The 17,567-nt window shown below is 42.1% G+C and overlaps 1 protein-coding gene across 1 annotated transcript in view; it reads left to right on the forward strand.

The window, feature by feature from the left end:
* LOC139389959 (dual specificity testis-specific protein kinase 1-like) overlaps positions 1–17,567 on the forward strand; it is a 47,354-nt gene that overhangs the window by 4,589 nt on the left and 25,198 nt on the right. Inside the window, exon 3 of the mRNA XM_071137010.1 lies at positions 16,534–16,742. Within this exon, the coding sequence (XP_070993111.1) occupies positions 16,534–16,742 (209 nt within the window). The remainder of the gene's footprint in view (positions 1–16,533; positions 16,743–17,567) is intronic.

Here is a 17,567-nt window from a genome sequence, read left to right on the forward strand (position 1 = left end):
AAATTACGTTCAGAGGTGCTAAGTACTCTCGGCCAGCAAACGCTGTTGGTGTGTCTGAGCCCTAGGTCTGTTGGCTCTGTCCCGAATGGTTTCATATTCCCTTTATAGTGCAATACTTTTGACCCGAGCTCACTATAGTTCACTATATTGGGAATAAGGTGATGTTTGGGATGCTATATGTTATTATCTGATTTATGGTGCATTTTCAAGAATGTATGGGGTGTTGTAGTTAAACACTCAAAACTATTTCAGATTTGACACTGACAATCCACTCTTCCCTCATCTGACCAATGACTTGCAAATAAGGATGGAAAGGGAGGGAATATTACTGGAAACTTTCGAAGTTCACCAGTAAACTACCAGAATTTTAGTATCTTTCAAGGAAAGGGATGGTCAAAAGTTTTGAGAATGACACAAATATTAATTTTCACAAAGTCTGCTGCCTCAGTTTGTATGATGGCAATTTGTATATACTCCCGAATGTTACAAAGAGCGATCAGATGAATTGCAATTAACTGCAAAGTCCCTCTTTGCCATGCCAATGAACTGAATCCCCCAAAAACATTTCAGCCCTGCCACAAAAGGACCAGCTGACAACATGTCAGTTATTCTCTCATTAACGCAGGTGTGAGTGTTGATGAGGACAAGGCTGGAGATCACTCTGTCATGCTGATCGAATAACAGACTGGATACTTCAAAATGAGGGTGGTGCTTGGAATCATTGTTCTTCCTCTGTCAACCATGGTTACCTGCAAGGAAACACGTGCCGTCATCATTGCTTTGCACAAAAAGGGCCTTACAGGCAAGGATATTGCTGCCAGTAAGATTGCACCTAAATCAACCATTTATCGGATCATCAAGAACTTCAAGGAGAGAGGTTAAATTGTTGTGAAGAAGGCTTCAGGGCCCCTAAGAAAGTCCAGCAAGCGCCAGGACCGTCTCCTAAAGTTGATTCAGCTGCGGGATCGGGGCACCACCAGTAAAGAGCTTGCTCAGGAATGGCAGTAGGCAGGTGTGAGTGCATCTGCACGCACAGTGAGGCGAAGACTTTTGGAGGATGGCCTGGTGTCAAGAAGGGCAGCAAAGAATCATCAGTGACAGTCTCATATTCTGCAAAAGGTAAAGGGATTGGACTACTGAGGACTGGGGTAAAGTAATTTTCTTTGATGAATCCCCTTTCCGATTGTTTGGGGCATCCGGAAGAAAGATTGTCCGGAGAAGACAAGGTGAGCGCCACCATCAGTCCTGTATCATGCCAACAGTAAAGCATCCTGAGACCATTCATGTGTGGGGTTGAAACTCAGCCAAGGGAGTGGGCTCACTCACAATTCTGCCTAAGAACACAGCCATGAATAAAGAATGGTACCAACACATCCTCTGAGAGCAACTTCTCCCAACCATCCAGGAACAGTTTGGTGACGAACAATACCTTTTCCAGCATGATGGAGCACCTTGCCATAAGGCAAAAGTGATAACTAAGTGGCTTGGGGAACAAAACATTGATATTTTGGGTCCATGGCCAGGAAACTCCCCAGACCTTAATCCCATTGAGAACTTGTGGGCAATCCTCAAGAGGCGGGTGGACAAACAAAACCCCATAAATTCTGACAAACTCATTGATTATGCAAGGATGTGGCCCAGAGGTTAATTGACAGCATGCCAGGGCGGATTGCAGAGTTCTTGAAAAAGAAGGGTCAACACTGCAAATATTGACTCTTTGCATCAACTTCATGTAATTGTCAATAAAAGTCTTTGACACTTATGAAATGCTTGCAATTATACTTCAGTATTCCATAATAACATCTGACAGAAATATCTAAAGACACTGAAGCAGCAAACTTTGTGGAAATTAATATTTGTGTCATTCTCAAAACTTTTGGCCACGACTGTAGTTTACCACTTGTCATCTAGTGGGTAGTTAGCCCTTGTGTTGTCTTAAGGGTAAAAAAAAATGATCCGTCACTATGTTTAACAGCAGAGAAAACAACCTAAATTCTATTTTTTCAACTTGAAATTTGATTACTTTTCCTAGATTGACCCCAACATTAGAAAAAGTGAAACATCGCCTTTGTTCATATGTCATTGAAAGCTGTACACCACCAGGGTACAAAGATTGTCTTAGGTTTTTTGACCCAGCAGTTATAAAATAATTTACACACCACTAAAAACACACACACACACACACACACACACACACACACACACACACACAATGAGAAATTGAGATTATGTGTGTTACAGATTGAAATGAAGGGGAAGATCACCATGGTTGGCACAGTTAGAAAGAACAAGCCTGAGCTCCTCCTGCACTCCTCGCAACAGGGGGGTGAGAGGCCTTTTCATCAAAGTTTGCCTTCATGCTCACCTCCACTCTAGTTTCTTACCTCCCAAAGAGCAACAAGAATGTGATCCTCCAGAGCACACTGCACAAAACGGCTGAGATCAGTGATCGTGAGGACAGAAAGCCAGCCCTCATCCTGGACTACAACCAAAACAAAGGACATATGGACATCCTGGACAAGGTGATTAGAACTTACAGCTGCAGGAGGATGACTGCCCACTGGCCCCTGGTCATCTTCCATAACATAATTGATGTTACAATGCCTTTGTGATATGGAACAAGATCAACCCTACCTGGATGCCTGATAAGCGGAACAAGAGGAGAGGTGTTCCTGGAGCAGCTGGCAAAGGCACTTGTAACCCCACACATTCAAAGAAGGGAGCACCTCCCCCGCACAGCAGCCTCTTCAGGGCTTGTGAAAGCTGTTCAGGGGGCTGAATCTTGTCCTGATCCATCTGAGGCTGCAGCTGAGGCTGCAGCAAGAGGAGGAGGTGCCGATTCTGCCCCCAAATAAGGACTGTAAAACAAATACTATGTGCTGCACATGTGAGAAATACATCTGCACACACGCTTGCATACTGTCCTACATGTGAGAAATACATCTGCACACACGCTTGCATACTGTCCTACATGTGAGAAATACATCTGCACACACGCTTGCATACTGTCCTACATGTGAGAAATACATCTGCACACACGCTTGCATACTGTCCTACATGTGAGAAATACATCTGCACACACACACGCTTGCATACTGTCCTACATGTGAGAAATACATCTGCACACACACACGCTTGCATACTGTCCTACATGTGAGAAATACATCTGCACACACGCTTGCATACTGTCCTACATGTGCTAATTAGTGTTGATTGATTTATGTTCTTCACGTTTTTGTATCTATTATCTTATGTTATTCTTATTTATTGTTGTTGTTTATACACCTTGTGGGTGGGGGCAATGGTTTAAAAAATGGGAGAAGACTAGTATTTTGTTGTTGAATTCCTCATTGTACAGTATATAAGAATATATCACTGTTGCCAAAAAGTTCAAGACTGTTATTGTTTCCCTTCAATAAAACACATTCAAAACTTTCTGCACATTTCTGCTACTTTCTTAGGCTATACAAGTACTATCTCTTGCTAAAAAATGTATGTTTACACCTATGCAGTACCTTTAGCAATAATAATAATAATAAAGAATTATGACAGGTGTTGTAATAAAAAATGATTGCTGTCCACTGATTAAATGCAGTCTTTCTGCATTGTGAAGAGGGAAAACCCAGATATCAAAGTTTGTGATGAATGACAGGTTGTTCCTTTGCTTTATTTTAGGGGTTTAGTCAATTTTTGTGAATTCTTTACCCTTAAGACAAGGGGAGAATACAGAATGTTATAACTACACAAGGGTTAAGATTAACACAGGTGTCTGTAATTTCTCTTGCCATCTCTCTGCCCTTTGCACATGTAAAATATATAAAATAATTATATAAAATGACATATCTGTAAAACATTATCCTAAATATGAACCAGAAACTTAGTAAACAACATAGGTTTTTACGTGTGGCTCAGTTGGTAGTGCATGGCACTTGCAATGCCAGGGTTATGAGTTCAATTCCCACAGGGGACCAGTATAATGTATGCACTCACTGCTGTAAGCTGTTCTGGATAACAATGTCTACTAAAATGTAACATGAGTTTTAATTTTTTTATTTGATTTATTTCACCTTTATTTAACCAGGTAGGCTAGTTGAGAACACCTGTATTTAACCAGGTAGGCTAGTTGAGAACACCTTTATTTAACCAGGTAGGCTAGTTGAGAACACCTTTATTTAACCAGGTAGGCTAGTTGAGAACACCTGTATTTAACCAGGTAGGCTAGTTGAGAACACCTGTATTTAACCAGGTAGGCTAGTTGAGAACACCTTTATTTAACCAGGTAGGCTAGTTGAGAACACCTGTATTTAACCAGGTAGGCTAGTTGAGAACACCTTTATTTAACCAGGTAGGCTAGTTGAGAACACCTGTATTTAACCAGGTAGGCTAGTTGAGAACACCTTTATTTAACCAGGTAGGCTAGTTGAGAACACCTTTATTTAACCAGGTAGGCTAGTTGAGAACACCTTTATTTAACCAGGTAGGCTAGTTGAGAACACCTTTATTTAACCAGGTAGGCTAGTTGAGAACACCTGTATTTAACCAGGTAGGCTAGTTGAGAACACCTTTATTTAACCAGGTAGGCTAGTTGAGAACACCTTTATTTAACCAGGTAGGCTAGTTGAGAACACCTTTATTTAACCAGGTAGGCTAGTTGAGAACACCTGTATTTAACCAGGTAGGCTAGTTGAGAACACCTTTATTTAACCAGGTAGGCTAGTTGAGAACACCTTTATTTAACCAGGTAGGCTAGTTGAGAACACCTGTATTTAACCAGGTAGGCTAGTTGAGAACACCTGTATTTAACCAGGTAGGCTAGTTGAGAACACCTTTATTTAACCAGGTAGGCTAGTTGAGAACACCTGTATTTAACCAGGTAGGCTAGTTGAGAACACCTTTATTTAACCAGGTAGGCTAGTTGAGAACACCTTTATTTAACCAGGTAGGCTAGTTGAGAACACCTTTATTTAACCAGGTAGGCTAGTTGAGAACACCTGTATTTAACCAGGTAGGCTAGTTGAGAACGCCTGTATTTAACCAGGTAGGCTAGTTGAGAACACCTTTATTTAACCAGGTAGGCTAGTTGAGAACACCTGTATTTAACCAGGTAGGCTAGTTGAGAACACCTGTATTTAACCAGGTAGGCTAGTTGAGAACACCTTTATTTAACCAGGTAGGCTAGTTGAGAACACCTGTATTTAACCAGGTAGGCTAGTTGAGAACACCTGTATTTAACCAGGTAGGCTAGTTGAGAACACCTTTATTTAACCAGGTAGGCTAGTTGAGAACACCTGTATTTAACCAGGTAGGCTAGTTGAGAACACCTTTATTTAACCAGGTAGGCTAGTTGAGAACACCTGTATTTAACCAGGTAGGCTAGTTGAGAACACCTTTATTTAACCAGGTAGGCTAGTTGAGAACACCTTTATTTAACCAGGTAGGCTAGTTGAGAACACCTGTATTTAACCAGGTAGGCTAGTTGAGAACACCTGTATTTAACCAGGTAGGCTAGTTGAGAACACCTTTATTTAACCAGGTAGGCTAGTTGAGAACACCTGTATTTAACCAGGTAGGCTAGTTGAGAACACCTTTATTTAACCAGGTAGGCTAGTTGAGAACACCTTTATTTAACCAGGTAGGCTAGTTGAGAACACCTTTATTTAACCAGGTAGGCTAGTTGAGAACACCTTTATTTAACCAGGTAGGCTAGTTGAGAACACCTGTATTTAACCAGGTAGGCTAGTTGAGAACACCTGTATTTAACCAGGTAGGCTAGTTGAGAACACATTTATTTAACCAGGTAGGCTAGTTGAGAACACCTTTATTTAACCAGGTAGGCTAGTTGAGAACACCTGTATTTAACCAGGTAGGCTAGTTGAGAACACATTTATTTAACCAGGTAGGCTAGTTGAGAACACCTTTATTTAACCAGGTAGGCTAGTTGAGAACACCTGTATTTAACCAGGTAGGCTAGTTGAGAACACCTGTATTTAACCAGGTAGGCTAGTTGAGAACACATTTATTTAACCAGGTAGGCTAGTTGAGAACACCTTTATTTAACCAGGTAGGCTAGTTGAGAACACCTTTATTTAACCAGGTAGGCTAGTTGAGAACAAGTTCTCAGGTGCGACTGCAACCTGGCCAAGATAAAGCATAGAAATTCGACACATACAACAACACAGAGTAACAGAGTTACACATAGAATAAACAAGACAATGCTTTTAATATGAAATATCCTTATATATTTTTACACACTATTATTTATTTTACTATGTATTTGTTGTCAATGTTTTGCCGGCAAACTGGTGGCAGTTGTGAAAAAAGTCAACAGTTGGATGAGTTGCAGAAGTAATTGAAAATAATGGCATTATTGATTAAATGTTTATTTAATCAGTTAGCCTATTATCTACTAGAAACTCATGGACAATATGGACACGTAGATTTAAAAAAAATTAATGCTGTATATGAATTTAAAAAATGTAGGTATAAATTACCAAAGTTATGATTGATTGCCATAGATTTTATGTTAGTTACCAAAATTACTAAATATTCTGTTAACTTTGGTAAGTTACTGGTAGCTTTGCAAACTATGTTGTTCCTTCCTACAGTATTAGTGACGCCTGTTCAAGACAGACTGTTCTTTAATTCCTAATCTGTCCTCCCTCACTAAATGTCAATTCCACATTTTAATGGAACAATGTCCCTACTTACATAATCAAATACTTCCCAGGTTTTAATGGAGGCTGCAATGCTTTTATTTCAGGATGCCTTAACATGATTGTTTTATTGAGTGCTGATGATAGTAGTCTTTGAGTCTGGTGTTTGCAATGGCCTACTCTTACAGTGGTTGGCTACCCTGAACATGCCAAAACAATCCTTAGTTCCAGTTGGTTGTTTGACCAATGCACGGGAGGAGTTCCATGGTATCTACAGGAGAACGTTGTGTCTGAAATGGCACCCTATTCCCTATATAGTGCACTACTTTTGAACAGAGCCCTATGCATTCCCTGGTCAAAAGTAGTGCACTATATAGGAAATAGAGTGCTGTTTTGGACAAACACAAGTTAGAGAGGGACAGAGTTACATTGTGTGCTGTTGACATTCTGTGTAACCTACCATACACTGCATCCAGCCAACAAATGCATATGTGAGGATGCTGTTCATCGACTACAGCTCGACCTTCAATATCATAGTGCCCTATAAGCTCATTACAAAGCTCACAGCCCTGGGTCTGAACTCCTCCCTATGCAACTGAGTCCTGGACTTCCTGACTGGCCGCCCCCAGGTGGTGAAGGTAGGCAACATTATCTCCTCGACACTGATCCTCAACACGGGGGCCCCACAAGGGTGCGTCCTCAGTTCCCTCCTGTATCCCCTGTATACCCACGACTGCGTGGCCTCAGACAGTTCCAACTCCATCATCAAGTTTGCCGACATGACAGTAGTAGGCCTGATCAACAACAACGACGAGACATCCTACAGAGAGGAGGTAAGCACTCTGACGACATGAAGCCAGATAAACAACCCCTCCCTCGACGTTAGCGAAACAAAGAAGCAGATTGTGGACTTCAGGAGGAACCTGGCTGGACACGCCCCCATCCTCATCAACGGGGCCGCCATGGACGGTCAATAACTTCAAAATCCTCGGCGTACACATCTCAGTGAAGCTGAAATGGTTTAACCACACGGACAACATAGTGAAGAAGGCACGACGGTGACTCTTCAACCCCAAATTCGTCCTGTCCTCGAGGGCCCTCACAGTGTTCTACAGGAGCACCATCGAGAGCATGTTGTTGGGCTGCATCACAGTCTGGTACGGCAACTCCACCGCCACAGACCGCAAGACTCTTCAGAGGGTGTACATGCAGCCAAATGCACCATGGGGTGCACACTGCCTTACAGGACACAGGAAGCCAAGAAGATCCTCAAGGACCCCAGACACCAAACCATGACCTGTTCTCCCCGCTTCAATCACTCAGACATACATGGCAGTACAGAAGCATCATGGCAAAAACTGAAAGGCTGGCCAATTGTTCCTACCCTCAGACTATCAGGCTGCTGAATAGCCAGCCACCACTAGTCAGCTACCTGCTCGCCCTGCCAACTGCTACTTCTCCGATGGACAATCCCCTCGCTATCCCCCCCCCCCCCCCCCCCCCTCAACTCTCACTTACCTTACCTGCTAGCCTATGGACAATCTTTAGCCTGCTGTCCCCCCCCTTCTACTCCCCCTTTAAATTTCACATGGATATTTAGCGCTGAACTTCCACGATATAGCTTGAATAGAGCCTTAATAGTGCCTTTTTGGTTCAAATAAGGAAAGCTGGTCATACAATGGATCATTTAACTTTTTGATTTAGAGTTTTAGGACCCCTTTAAGTATAAAACAATATATAAAACAATTATTGGTAACACTTTACTTGACACCCAGTGTCATAACACGTTATGACACATTCTGACACGCTCACAACCATGTCATAATATGTCATAACAGCTGACACTGTCATGGCCCATATTTTTATGTGACATATATTGCGTTATTTTATTTTAACTCACATTTATTCAAATATTTTTTTTCCATGACAAGAAGTTTCCTTTCGTTTAAAGTTAGTTAGCCATAAAAACACACAATATATGTCACAACAGGTATAAATATATGTGCCATGACAGTGATAACAGGTTATGACAAGTTATATCAGCTGTTATGAAATATTATGACTTGGTTATGACCGTGTTATAACCTGTTATGATGCTGGGTGTCACAAAGTTTAAATTATTTGATAAAATATAAAATTAGTCCTTTACTACTATACCCCATAGAAAACACATTCCATTCATAAATGGTAACAAAGATAGTAAAAAAAAATCATAAGGAATAAGGATTTTAGTGTCTATCTAGCAGATATAAGAAAGCTCCTGAAATATATATATATATTATTACACTAATTTTACCCCTTATTTTTGTTTGCACAAAACTACCTCCATGCGTGCATTCATTTGTATGGGTTACCTTCAGACGAGTTGTAGAGCAAAACAGAGAACACCATCTTGTCTCATCTTTGAGGTCATACTAGTTAGTAGGCTAAGAAGGTTTTGCTTTAGACGTTTTCATCAGAAGACTGATTTCTCATGGTCTGGCAAACACCGCTGTAGGTCGTTCACCTTACACCGCAGATGTGGAAGGCCAACATAGGCGGATGTGCTGGATTAAGAAGAAGCTCATGCAAAAAAATCTCAAATTTAAAATGATTTTGCTGGCAATGTTTGTATCATGTTGGTTAAACAGGGGGTTAAATATGTGTAAAAAAAATATATACACTGCTCAAAAAAATAAAGGGAACACTAAAATAACACATCCTAGATCTGAATGAATGAAATATTTTTATTAAATACTTTTTTCTTTACATAGTTGAATGTGCTGACAACAAAATCACACAAAAATTATCACAAAAATTATCAATGGAAATCAAATTTATCAACCCATGGAGGTCTGGATTTGGAGTCACACTAAATTAAAGTGGAAAACCACACTACAGGCTGATCCAACTTTGATGTAATGTCAAAATGAGGCTCAGTAGTGTGTGTGGCCTCCACGTGCCTGTATGACCTCCCTACAATGCCTGGGCGTGCTCCTGATGAGGTGGCGGATGGTCTCCTGAGGGTTCTCCTCCCAGACCTGGACGCCAACTCCTGGACAGTCTGTGGTGCAATGTGGCGTTGGTGGATGTAGCGAGACATGATGTCCAGATGTGCTCAATTGGATTCAGGTCTGGGGAACGGGCGGGCCAGTCCATAGCATCAATGCCTTCCTCTTGCAGGAACTGCTTACACACTCCAGCCACATGAGGTCTAGCATTGTCTTGCATTAGGAGGAACCCAGGGCCAACCGCATCAGCATATGGTCTCACAAGGGGTCTGAGGATCTCATCTCGGTACCTAATGGCAGTCAGGCTACCTCTGGCGAGCACATGTGGCCCCCCAAAGAAATTCCACCCCACACCATGACTGACCCACCGTCAAACTGGTCATGCTGGAGGATGTTGCAGGCAGCAGAACGTTCTCCACGGAGTCTCCAGACTCTGTCACGTCTGTCACGAGCTCAGTGTGAATCTGCTTTCATCTGTGAAGAGCACAGGGTGCCAGTGGCGAATTTGCCAATCTTGGTGTTCTCTGGAAAATGCCAAACGTCCTGCACGGTGTTGGGCTGTAAGCACAACCCCCACCTGTGGACGTCGGGCCCTCATACCACCCTCTCGGAGACTGTTTCTGACCGTTTGAGCAGACACATGCACATTTGTTGCCTGCTGGAGGTCATTTTGCAGGGCGCTGGCAGTGCTCCTCCTGCCCTTCCTTGCACAAAGGCTGAGGTAGCGGTCCTGCTGCTGGGTTGTTGCCCTCCTACGGCCTCCTCCACGTCTTTTGATGTACTGGCCTGTCTCCTGGTAGCGCCTCCTTGCTCTGGACACTACGCTGACAGACACAGCAAACCTTCTTGCCACAGCTCGCATTGATGTGCCATCCTGGATGAGCTGCACTACCTGAGCCACTTGTGTGGGTTGTAGACTCCGTCTCATGCTACCACTAGAGTGAAAGCACCGCCAGCATTCAAAAGTGATTAAAACATCAGCCAGGAAGCATAGGAACTGAGAAGTGGTCTGTGGTTACCACCTGCAGAACCACTCCTTTATTCGGGATGTCTTGCTAATTGCCTACAATTTCCAATTTTGAGCAGTATATATATATATATATATATATATTTGTGAGGTTTCTTATGTCTCCTAGATACTGTATAGGACAGATACTTCAAACTCTTTTTCAAAACCTTATTTATTGATTTATGAATGTGTTATTCAATGTGTCCCTCCCCCAACAGTTTAATTTAAATAAAAACATTTTGACAGAGGAAATGGATGTCAATGAATGGTCAATAGGCCTATGTCAGTTTGTGACAACTGCTGATGTACTCTATGTGCTTTCTAAAATACATTTTATTGACTGATTGAGTTAGTTAGGTTTCAGTAGCTGATCACTCGTGTTGAAACGCTGTATTTGCCTCAGGTTGCTGGTACTCAGATCTAGTCCAATAGTGAGTTAATGGGAGAACCTATTTCTAGAGGTCCCACACACATTACGCACAACAACATAAAGTTGATGGCTTTTTCTGAATAACACAATATGTGTAAGATACAGAGGAACTGGAACCAACAAGCTGTCACAGTCTCACTGCAAAATTAGACGTTTTTCCAAGTTTCTCCCTGACTGTAACACTGATGCTAACAGCTGCATATTTTACCTCATTGCTATGCCATCTATTTTGAACCTTTAAATGTTATTATGCAATTACCTTCGTTATTCCTGGCAGAAACTCAGTTCATTGAAAGTCTCTCCCTTTGTATTATTTCCTTCAGTTCCTTCCTTTCTTTATTTCTCTCTCACTCTCTATTTCTCTCTCTATTTCTTTCTCTAGAAAACATTTCAGCTGTTCATGCATAATTGAGTTATGCCTTGATTTGGACTCTCAGGTCAGGCTGAGCAAGAACCCATACAATCTCAGACAGACAGCCATACAGTACATGGCACATACAGTTGAAGTCAGAAGTTTACATACACTTAGGTTGGAGTCTACTGCTACTGGTACTCTCCGTTCATCATAAATGCATAGTCACTTTAACCATATATACATGTACATACTTCCTCAATCAGCCTGACTAACCGGCGTCTGTATATAGCCTCGCTACTTTTATAGCCTCGCTACTGTTTATAGCCTGTCTTATTACTGTTGTTTTTTTTCTTTACTTACCTATTGTTCACCTAATACCTGTTTTGCACTATTGGTTAGTGCCTGTAAGAAAGCATTTCACTGTAAGGTCTACTACACCTGTTATATTCGGCCCATGTAACAAATAAAATTTGATTTGAGTCATTGAAACTTGTTTTTCAACCACTCCACAAATTTCTTGTTAACAAACAATAGTATTGGCAAGTCGGTTTGGACATCTACTTTGCGCATGACACAAGTCATTTTTCCAACAATTGCTTACATTATCTCACTTATAATTCACTGTATCACAATTCCAGCGGGTCAGAAGTTTACATACACTAAGTTGACTGTGTCTTTAAACAGCTTGGAAAATTACAGAAAATGATGTCATGGCTTTAGAAGCTTCTGATAGGCTAATTGACATCATTTGAGTCAATTGTAGGTGCACCTGTGGATGTATTTCAAGACCTACCTTCAAACTTGGTGCCTCTTTGCTTGACCTCATGGGAAAATCAAAAGAAATTGGCCAAGACCTCAGAAGAAAAAATTGGAGACCACCACAAGTCTGGTTCATTCTTGGCAGCAATTTCCAAATGCCTGAAGGTACCACGTTCATCTGTACAAACAATAGTACGCAAGTATAAACACCATGGGACCACGCAGCCATCATACCGCTCAGGAAGGAGACGCATTCTGTCTCCTAGAGATGAACGTACTTTGGTGTGAAAAGTACAAATCAATCCCAGAAAAACAGCAAAGGACCTTGTGAAGATGCTGGAGGAAACAGGTACAAAAGTATCTATATCCACAGTCGAACGAGTCCTATTTCGACATAACTTGAAAGCAACTGCTCCTAAACTGTCATAAAAAAAGCCAGACAACGGTTTGCAACTGCACATGGGACAAAGATTGTACTTTTTGTAGAAATGTCCTCTGGTCTGATGAAACAAAAATAGAACTCTTTGGCCATAATGACCATCGTTATGTTTGTAGGAAAAAGGGGGAGGCTTGCAAGCCGGAGAACAGCATCCCAACCGTGAAACACAGGGGTGGCAGCATCATGTTGTGGGTGTGCTTTGCTGCAGGAGGGACTGGTGCACTTCACAAAATAGATGGCATCATGAGGATGGAAAATGATGTGGATATATTGAAGCAACATCTCAAGACATCAGTTAAAGCTTGGTCGCAAGTGGGTCTTCCAAATGGACAATGACCCCAAGCATACTTCCAAAGTTGTACATACAGTTGAAGTTAAAACTGTACATACTGTACATTTTAAATAAACAATTCAAGTGGCTTCTGCATATTCCACCTGTGTGATGTGACCTATAGTTGAGACTGAGCACATTCAGCACCACAGATATGTGTGGTCTGGCCGGGTGCCGTATGTTTCAGACCTATTGATCAGCTGTAGAGCCACACAACAGGATCTCTCCATGCTCTTCCTGTGTTGGTCACCAAACTGCAGACAGCAGGCAGCATTAGGGTTCCTGTGTCTCCCCTTGATGGATGTCTGAAGAGCCACGAGGCAATTAACACTTCAAGTGTCCTCATTGGATCCACCCTAAGTGTTTTGCGTCCTAAATGGCACTCTATTCCCTATCAGAGCCCATATATGCCCTGGTCAAAGTAGTGAATGTGGTGCCATTTGAGACACACTAGGTGTTGTGTTCACCCTAATGCACTCGGCTGGAGCCACATGCCCTGAGTAAATCATTATGTAGGATTAATGACCTAGCTTTCAATCTGTACCATAATGGTCTGTGTCTGAGATCAGCAGACAGAGCAGTGGAGACTATTTACAGATTCTGAATCTGACTAGAGTAGACTGGCCTGCCATATTGACTGAAGCCTATGTGTGGATGGCATGTTGCTGTTACACTAAGTTCATTATTACTGTACGCGCGTACACATGCATACAGACATACTCGCATTCAAACGCACACATGTGCACACAGACACACACACACACACATACACACATAGTTCCACACATGCACTCAAACGCATATAGTTAGCCTTGATGTCTTGTTTTTGTATTGTTATTTTCCTTAGTTTTTCTCTTTTTTTCTCTTTTGTCCTTTCTGTTGGTTGTTGGCATATTGGGTGGGTGGTCGTTTTGGTTGGGTTGGAGGGCGGCATTGGCTTGGGGTTTTGGAGGGGGGCATTGGCTTGAGGTTTTTTTGGGGGGACAGTGGGGGGGTCTCAGATGGTGGACGGGCAGCTCTTGGGGGAACTGTGGGAGGATCTTGGATGGTTGGTGCTCTTGACCCTGGTTGTTCCTGTGGATCGCTCTGGATGGGAGTGTCTGCTAGATGACTGAATATAATGTAGATTGTATGTTTTAAAAGTTGATAACACATAAATTAAAAAACATTAGCACTGGGTATGTCCAAAATAGCACCCAATTGGCTCTGGTCAAAAGTAGATCGCTGCAATATATAGGGAATAGGTTGGCATTTTGGACACAGACACTTCTTTCTGCAGGTGAGAGAGTGCTGCTGCATGACAGGGATCATGTCAGACTCGAGGAAAACTTTTGTTGCTTGCGTGTCTGTGTGAAGGCTGTGTCATCCTTTGTGATGTCACCTGTTGACGTGATTCCACATCAGTCAGGAAATGGCCTTGCTGAAGTACACAAGAATTTGGTTCAGATGCCTCTGACTCTCTCTCTCTCTCTGCCCTGAACTGAGATAACAGTCAGATACGTGGGACTTCCTCAGACAGAGAGTCGTTCCCCTGAGGAATAGTCTTGGTTCACCAGTTCATCTTGGTGTGAACTGGTCTCACTGTGAAGGTCTCATAACTCACATTTCTTATCTGTGTATAGGACGTCAGTAGGGCGGTCCCACTGGTAGTTTTTCTCCTGAAGGTCTCTGTGGTCAGACACAGGTCAAACTCACTGTTTAGTGTGATAACAGGCTTTTCCACAGGAAATCACTTTACTAAGGCTGCGGCCCAAATGGCACCCTATTCCATAGTGCTCTACCTATTCGCCCCATGGTCAAAAGTAGTGCACTATAGGGAATAGGGTGCATTTAGGATGCATTTCTAACTCAATTTCTCACTTTTTTTTGCAGCTCTTGGCTCAGTAACAAAACCCCTCTGTAAGACAAAGCTGAAATAGACGGACCGAAAAATCTGATTTGTAAACACAAATGAAATCCAAACAATATGAAATTCAATCTAGAGAGAGATTTGTTGTTTGTAAACTGAGATTCACTCCCAATTAAAGTGAAGTGCAATCAGATTGATGCTAAGGGAAGCTGACATCATTACCTGATTTTTCTACCATTGTGTATTCAAACAAACCAGACTGTAATCCACATCCATATTTTCTGAATGCCATATAGGATGTACATTCTACGGTCTGTCACACAATGTTCTGACTTCTATGGAAGTAACAGTTTGATTGAGGTGGGTTGTAGCAGGCTACAGAATAGCTCTGGTAACTGTGTGAAAGACAGAGTGTCTCTATGATATACTGTAGATCCTCATCAGTGAGAGAGACATGATAAGGCTGCAAGCGTTTTCTCTGACAGCCAGCCGGGTTGGTGTTGCCGTGGTGGTGGTGGTGGTGGTGGGGGGGGCTGCAGTTGAGATGAAAACACTGTGATTGTTTGTACACGGCTGTGGCTGTTAAAACAATGGCAGCGTGTGTGAGAGCTAGCCTCTCATGGTGATTACCATGGTGGGGTTGATTCCCACTTGATTGACGAAGCCCTGCCAATTGTGTCAGCGTGTCAGTCTGTGCTGTTCACTGGCGTCATTGTCAGGACCAGGTTTGTTGTTGCTCCCTCGGAAGTCAAGTAAAACAACTTATTTTAAGTAAGATATTGTTTTCATAGCAGCAGGATAGGCACCTTTCCAGTGTGGTACAGACACAATATGGTTTCAAACACACAGAACTGTCCTTCCCTTAAAACACACAGACAGTCCAGTATATTATTTTATTTGATGAAGTTTATTTTACACGTTCACCCACTGAAAAATCACTAGCCTCTACGGCTTAGAATGCCTCTAAACCTAAAAGGACTCCTTAACGATGGAAGCGCACACTGATAATTATACATAAAGCAATTAAGGAACATAATCTTATGAGAAAAAGCTCCATTCACCTCTATCTGGTTACAAATGAATTAATGGAAGAGGATCACCTTCTCCAGATGAATCATCAGAAGAGCACATTTTACTTTCAAATATCTCCCCCTCATCCTGTGGTAGGCGGACATATCCCTCTCATCAGATGCTCTCGTTAAAATGAATAGAACCCCTCTCGATCTTCCTTGTTATTATTAGCCTGGAGGGAAAACAAGTCACTTGATTAGTCAGCTACACTGGACAGTCTCTCACCTGCGTTGCCTGCTACACTATTTTAAGGAACCATTATTCATGTCTCTTTGTTTCTCTCCATGAAGGGGAGGCACGTTCCATCCCATTGAGCTAATGAGCGTAGATTTAATTATTGTCCGCTCTCTCTTTCATCCGCTCTACTTTTTTTCGACATAGCGTTATTTGGGGTTATTGCAGACTCTTTGTAAGGACAGGCATTCAATGTAATCTGTCACAGAGGTGAGGGGTGTGACTAACAAGTGTGTGTGTGTGTGTGTGTGTGTGTGTGTGTGTGTGTGTGTGTGTGTGTGTGTGTGTGTGTGTGTGTGTGTGTGTGTGTGTGTGTGTGTGTGTGTGTGTGTGTGTGTGTATGTGTGTGTGTGTGTGTGTGTGTGTGTGCGCGTGTTCATGTGTATTTTTGTGTGTGTGTGTCTACCTTATAGCAGACATCACTCCCCACTCCAGGATGTGTGACTGTGACGTGGATGTGTCCTCAGAGCCCACCAGCCCCAGGCTCTATGGTGAGTCCTCTGACAAATACTACCATGTGGACCGCTGGCAGAAGCTCCGCACCGCCGTCCGCAAGCTGGAGTTCTGGGAGAACTTCACCGCCGAGCTCATCGGGAGCGGCTTCTTCTCCAAAGTCTACAAGGTACCTGGTCCCTCAATAAGCCATCTGTAGTGAATCTAGTATGCATCGAAAATGGCATCCTACTACCTATATAGTGCACTCCTTTTGACCAGAGCCCTATGGGCCTTGGTAAAAATAGCGTACTATATACACAATAGGGTTCCATTTGCGCTACATATTTAAGACAAAGCATGTTTTGTGTTGGATCTAATTGGAACATAGTGGCAAGGAATGACGGAGCATACATCAATCTGTTTGATTTTATGTGATGATTTAATCACAATGAAATAATGGAGTCGTTAATTAATTTACCTGCAAAAACAGCTCATTTCAGACAGTCACTTAAACATTTTGTACAGGTTATATTACTAGGTCTTGAGCAGGTTTTTTAGTGGTTAAACTGTAAAAATGTGTCTGTTTCTCTCAAGTGATTCACAGTACTATGAAATTACTCTTGTCTGTTTCTCTCAGGTGATTCACAGTACTGTGAAATAACTTGTCTGTTTCTCTCAGGTGATTCACAGTACTGTGAAATAACTTGTCTGTTTCTCTCAGGTGATTCACAGTACTGTGAAATAACTTGTCTGTTTCTCTCAGGTGATTGACAGTACTGTGAAATAATTATTGTCTGTTTCTCTCAGGTGATTCACAGTACTGTGAAATAACTTGTCTGTTTCTCTCAGGTGATTCACAGTACTGTGAAATAACTCTTGTCTGTTTCTCTCAGGTGATTCATAGTACTGTGAAATAACTCTTGTCTGTTTCTCTCAGGTGATTGACAGTACTGTGAAATAATTATTGTCTGTTTCTCTCAGGTGATTGACAGTACTGTGAAATAACTCTTGT

This window comes from Oncorhynchus clarkii, chromosome 30 (genome assembly GCF_045791955.1).
Source record: "Oncorhynchus clarkii lewisi isolate Uvic-CL-2024 chromosome 30, UVic_Ocla_1.0, whole genome shotgun sequence".
In the NCBI taxonomy this organism is placed as follows: Eukaryota; Metazoa; Chordata; class Actinopteri; order Salmoniformes; family Salmonidae; genus Oncorhynchus; species Oncorhynchus clarkii.